A 6000-nucleotide genomic window follows, 5' to 3' on the forward strand; every position below is an offset into this window, starting at 1 on the left:
ATCTCAGCCCGATGGAGCCCACGTGCAACTCATCATCTTCACCGTTCACTTTCCAGCGCATCCATCTCATCCTCCCACGTGAATCTCCAGCATCTCGGTTCCAATCCTCTTGGCCGTCCGTGAAGCATCATCCATTCGCGTCCCAGCTCCAGCTCCCATCCCGTGTTCGTGCGATCATTCCTTCTAAGCTCCCAGCTCCGTCCGAATCTCAGTCCATGTGTCCATCCAAGTCCCGACTTCATCCGAGTTCTGCCTCATCCGCGAAGCTCCCATCCAGCGTCCGAGTTCATCCATTTGCAGCCCAAGCTTCACTGCGACCGTAATCCCAACATCTCCCAAGCCACAACCGAGCGTCCACGTTCTGGCTCTCCCGAGATCCTAGCTTCCGTGATCTCAGCGCCAGCATCCCAGCTCATCATCCCGCGAGCTTCCCGCATCCTAGCGTCCAACGCCCTGCGATCATTTCGTGCGTATCATCCGAATCCCATGGCGCCTCTCAGCATCCCGCATTCACAGCCTCATCCAGCCGTCCGCGTCCATCATTTTCGCCCGAGGATTCATCTCATCCTAACCGATTCATCACCACGTGCGAGAAGGGAGGGAAGCTAGCTTGTTATATCTGCCATTCGGAAGAAACGAGAGTCCTCATTAAAAAACAGAGCTCCTCCCATTTCAAAAGAAAAAAAAACAGAGAGAGGAAACAGGGGAGGCCCTGTTTCCGAAAAGAAAAAAGAGAAAAAAAAAAAAGAAAGAAAATGAAAGGGGGATTAATGTGTGAAATGGAAGGCTAAAGTCCTAGGGAGGGTGATGGAGGAACCTTTGATGTATTGCTCTTTGAAGTAAACTCTAAACTTTTGCTTTCAATTGTTTATATTTATTGATATGTTCTTGATCCATGCGTAGTTATTTCATAGATAGATCTTTAATGGATTATGATTATTGATATATGGATTGCTTTAGTATTTGATTCGTCGTAGACGTAGAAAGCACGATGGATGCTTAGAAATTGAGTTCATATGTTCATGAAACATATACCATGATTAGATCTATCCTACATTTAATCTTTAATCAAGAACCATAGAGTTTATTCCTTGGATGCAATATCATCAAGGGGGATTCCAGATCCCTACCATCTTTATTTCATTGAATTTTGTTTATTATTCTTTGCATTTAATTTCTGAAAATCAAAACATCATTTTAATCCACAAATTTATTGAATTGATTAATCTGAAATTATACTAAATAATCTCATATATATTTCGTTCCCTGAGGATTCGACCTCGGACTCCCGAGAATTTACTACTTGTGCGATTCTCCTGCACTTGGGAGAACAATTTTATTTTTGCATCACTTTATACTTACTAAATAAATGACACTTGAACTTACCCAAAAAAAAAAGCAATTAAGGAGCACGTCAGGTTGCCTCCATGCCTAGGCTTAGATCAAGTGAATTAGACAACTCAAACAGCCACTTTCTAAGACATTGGACAAGTGTAGTAGACTTAGGAGAAAATCCTAGGTGTCGATCCATCTAAGTAGTTTTACATCCTTGGTGTTATTATTATAAAAGAAGAACATAGAGTTTGTCAATCTCCAATGATGATTAAAAAAAGAAAAACTTACTAGTTCTATGTAAATCTTTTTAACTCAAGATGATGTTTTAAGGGATGGACATAGAAAGTTGTAATGGATTGGTGGTTGGAACCAACTGAACCTTTTTTGCTGAGGTTCACTAGGAATATTTTGTTGCCTTACCCAACCATTTGGCAACTCTATAATAAATTTTAAAGACTGAAATTCAGTACATTTTTTTTATAGCAACAAACAAGTGGTGTCATACTGACCAAACAATGTCAAATGTTTTAAGATTCCTAATGTTCTAGAATGAGAAACCAAATTTATAGCAAGCAAATAACTTGTGTTTGTGCTAGAAGAAAACTAGAATTTAATAATTGCAAGTACAATGAAGGATGTTCAATGAATGATGGCTACACATGGTATGAATAGGGATGGTAACATATGGAAAATGAAGCACGTACATGAAAAGGAATGGACAGATTAAAACAAGAGGAACATAGGAATCGAATTTATGGGACAAACTAAGAACTATAGAGGAAAGTATTGGCAGAAATGTGTTTTAAAACAAGTAAAGCCCACAAAGAATATTAATGGAAACAGAAATGAAAAGAAGACCCAACCACCAGTTAGAGAGAGAGAGAGATGATACTTCAATACAACTCTACTGGATGAAGTGGAGAGAATTTCTTTTTCCCTTCTAGGTAGTTGAGTTGCGCCCAACTGCCACTTTGGCAGTACTTGAATGATTTATGCAAGTGATATTTAAGAATAGGTTTAGAATTCAGTGATATAGATCGTAATGTAAGATATCAGATCGAAAAGCAATCTGATAACAAGTGTGCAATCATGGAAGGCAAAAATGGTAAAAAAACAGAATATTGAAGTGGATGTATGGTAAAATTTGAAAGGGTAATGTTAGAAGTATATCAGAATCAGAGGAAGTTTAGGAGTTGCACCAAGTAATGAAATAGTAAAAACCAGATGAGTCATCATGCACGTGCAAAATGAAGACCAAAGGAGGCCTTGGTATGGAAAGAAGCTCAGGCATTAAAGGATGTGGTATAATGGGAAGAGGAAGGATACATTGATGGAAATCATGAGAAAGGGTTCGTAGGAGTTTGCTATTCGTAAAAATGTAGCCTTCTTTAAGAATTTCAGAACAAAAGGAAGGGAATCATAATGCCTATTCCACATCGTAGGGGCATGGATTGTTGGTCATGTTTCATTATTTCCAAGCTAATTAAGTCTAATCAAAGCTTTAGCTAACAAGCAGTAAGTAGAATGAGTTAATAAGATTCTGCCCCACCTTGGTTGTGGGGGAGTTACTTATTTAATGGAAGAGAAAAACCAGCATCAGAGGACAAATGCCTGCCCCTCACCTTCATTGTGTGCTCAGAACTCATCCTGAAATATCTAGAGGCACGTTTCTGAAGCTCAACAGTACTCAATGGGTATGGGGGATACTTAAGCTTCTCCTGGTTCCTGACATTCATGACCTAAATGAATAACAAGACAGTACAATTAGACCACAGTGGGCATTCCCAGAAATCAATTTATCCAGCTAATCCAATTTAAAATAAAAGGTAATAAAATAATACGCCTCACAGTTGCAGTTGATTCTTCAACACACATCTCATAAACTATAACAGCAGATGTGTAGTCAAACAAATGCCCGCGCCTGTGCAGAAGAATATGGAATTATTTATACTGTTAAGCTTACATATTAAGTCAAAAATGGCAGAGAATCTGAAAGAATTACATCCAACTGAAAGTAGTAGTGCCCTCATCTGATGTGTGAGAGCAGTTAATTGTCCAAAATTCTTCCGGCTCATGAGATTGTATCTCCCAATAGCGTTCCACAATAAAACCAAGAGTAGGAAACTGTGCATGAAAGGGAAAGAGAAACTCGGCTCTAAAAACCGTTAACATGGAAAAGCTGGAAATTATTACAAATTATCATGTAAAAATTAGACAAACCTGACAAGGACCATAACTTAATACAACATTCCTGTCATCCCCAGCAAAATCCAGAACAAATGCATCTCTGAGCAGCATCGTCTGAAACCTAGTAAATGAAGCACCTATGCGGAGATCAATTTCCTGCCAAAAAATCCCATAAACCAGCATCCAGTTACCAAACCAAAAACAAAAAGGGGCAACAGAAGAAAAGAAAGACATTCAATTATAAGATGCATATTTTAACTTGTTTCAATAATACATGTATTAGAAGAAATGGAAAAGAAAAGGTACAGTAGTTCTACAAAATAAACAGGATATAATTATTATTGAAAAGAAAAGCACCAGCTCAAGGGTTGGTTTCAGAAAACCAATGCAATTCAAAAGAGAATCACAGTAACTAGAGATATCTGTCACCCCCCGTCCCCCCTCCCCCCCAAAAAAAAAATAAAAATAAAAATAAAACTTTCATGTTCTCTTGGGTGGAAATGAAGTGGGCACCAGGCAAACTGGAGTACAACATAAATATTTGTACTAGTTTCATTTCTCCAGGGAAAAAAAATGATCGATGCTTAGTTGCTTACTAAGTACCCTATAGTTAGGCAATAACATGAGAAACTCATAGAACCAGATATAGTAAGAGCACCATAATAACAAGCAATTTTGAAATCACCTGCCTGACATCCACTGCATCTGCGAACAATTTGTTGGGTCGACCAAGATTCTGCACTGCTTCATGTATTTCCCTGTCATTTTCCAGGTCCCCATAGTCGGTTAAGATAGAAAAAAAATTGGCATCTTTATTCAAACAATGAACAGTTAAATTCCGAACATCTAATAATAATACCTGTCAATCAATGCTGAGAAATGAGCTCTCCACACATTGAGGCGATGATTTATTGACGTGCAAACCTCCATCACTTCAAACGCAATATTCTCACCTTCTCTATCACAGTCAAGCCACAGAACAAGCCACTGGCAACTCCTAGCTTCCTCCTCCAAAGTCCTTTTGATATCCAACTTGTCCTGCATTTCCAAAAACCATTCAAGTCAAAGCTTAAGATAGAAAACACATTTAACAGCCTATCCCAAAAACGAAGAAGAAATCCCTGGGACGTGGCAATAAATACCAACAAACAGCCCACCAAATGTATGAGATATTGCCGCAAAGAAGAGGATGCAAGTACCTGCGGAACGTGCTTGCGGACGGCGGCGTGGTAGAGGTCGGCGGGATCGCAGGAGTGCCACTTGCGGAAGCGGTCGTCGAATTCGAGCTCCATGAGGTGGCCGGTGACGGAGGTAACGAGCATGTGGCAGAGCTGGGGGCCGATGGCGTACTCGAACTCAAACACCCGGTTGTATCGCGACCGCCCCTCCCGGGAACGGAACCCTCCGCCGCGGCGGGACAGGATCTCCGCCACCGCCTTCGCTACCGACGGCTTCTCCGCCACGTTCAACACCCGGATCCGGCCGCGTCCCCCCGGCATCGTCATGGACGGTGCTGCGACGGCGGTGAGATTGGACGGCGGATACTCGTTCTCAAGAGACGCGAGAGACGCGCGGTTCCCCTTGGGAGTGTGCCCGTGGGTGGCGTCGGGCGGGGTTTTTGATTTTTGACAGTGGGGGTTTGCAAGGGGGTGAGATCCTCTGCCCTGCGACGTGTCCCGTCCTTGTGCCCTTCGATGTTATCCAGTGTGGCCCCAATTGGGAACCTCACGATGCTCTAACGGAGGGTCCAAGTACGCGACTCTTCCGTGAATTCCGGATTTGATGAGCTTATACGCTTCGCATCGTCTTCGGCGCCCAATTTACCAGTGCCATGCGCCGGATGCCATCGGAGAACCAAGTCTCACAACGAATCGAATACAAATAAGCATACGGTCAAACAGATATGGATCTAATGTAGGTCATCCTACATACTAAAATTCTAATATTTAGTTATAAATACTGAAGCATAATTGAAATAAAATAACTATAGTATAACTGCCGATCCTTGTAACCATCTCTATCACCATGATTTTTAGCAGTTTTGTTAGTTCACTTCTACGATCTCGGGTGCATGTGATGTGATCGCAAATTGGGTCACTCCATGCCTTCCGGCCTGCTACCTGTACCGACATATGATTCTAATTTCTAAGTCTTCGGCCTGCATGTCTATATTCTAGCTGAATTCTATTTGTTTAGCCTGCATCTCCATACCAGAGCCGGCCCGAGCCTTAGGCGATCAAGGCGGTCGCCTAAGGCCTCGGGCCAATGGAAGGCCCCCAGGAGGTGAAGCTAGCAAAGAGATTGAGAGAGAGAGAGAGAGAGAGGAAAGTTTCTTGCATCGTGACCAAAAGGAAGCAAAGGCCCCATGTAAAACGGGAACAGGAGCTGGCTACGAGTCTTCCCCCTTGACGGAAGGGAGGTGGAGAGTTTCCTGGCCTGCAGAGCGGCAATTTGGGAAGTTGGGGACAGTAGTTTTGT

The 6000-nt window shown here is 42.0% G+C and overlaps 1 protein-coding gene across 3 annotated transcripts in view; it reads right to left on the reverse strand.

Annotated features, from left to right (window-relative positions):
- LOC103720113 (DNA topoisomerase 3-alpha) overlaps positions 1-5133 on the reverse strand; it is a 74814-nt gene extending 69681 nt beyond the window's left edge. The window contains exons 1-7 of one of the 3 annotated variants that reach the window (XM_039117137.1): positions 4722-5133; positions 4382-4560; positions 4208-4280; positions 3556-3678; positions 3338-3459; positions 3184-3256; positions 2958-3074 (exon numbers count right to left, since the gene is read on the reverse strand). In XM_039117137.1, coding sequence (XP_038973065.1) covers positions 2958-3074; positions 3184-3256; positions 3338-3459; positions 3556-3678; positions 4208-4280; positions 4382-4560; positions 4722-5027 — 993 coding nt within the window. In that variant the 5' untranslated portion in view covers positions 5028-5133. The remainder of the gene's footprint in view (positions 1-2957; positions 3075-3183; positions 3257-3337; positions 3460-3555; positions 3679-4207; positions 4281-4381; positions 4561-4721) is intronic. The other 2 variants (XM_008809676.4, XM_008809677.4) reach the window with 2 other exon arrangements.
- Between the last annotated feature and the right edge of the window lie 867 nt (positions 5134-6000).

Source organism: Phoenix dactylifera, unplaced genomic scaffold, assembly GCF_009389715.1.
Source record: "Phoenix dactylifera cultivar Barhee BC4 unplaced genomic scaffold, palm_55x_up_171113_PBpolish2nd_filt_p 000186F, whole genome shotgun sequence".
NCBI lineage: Eukaryota > Viridiplantae > Streptophyta > Magnoliopsida > Arecales > Arecaceae > Phoenix > Phoenix dactylifera.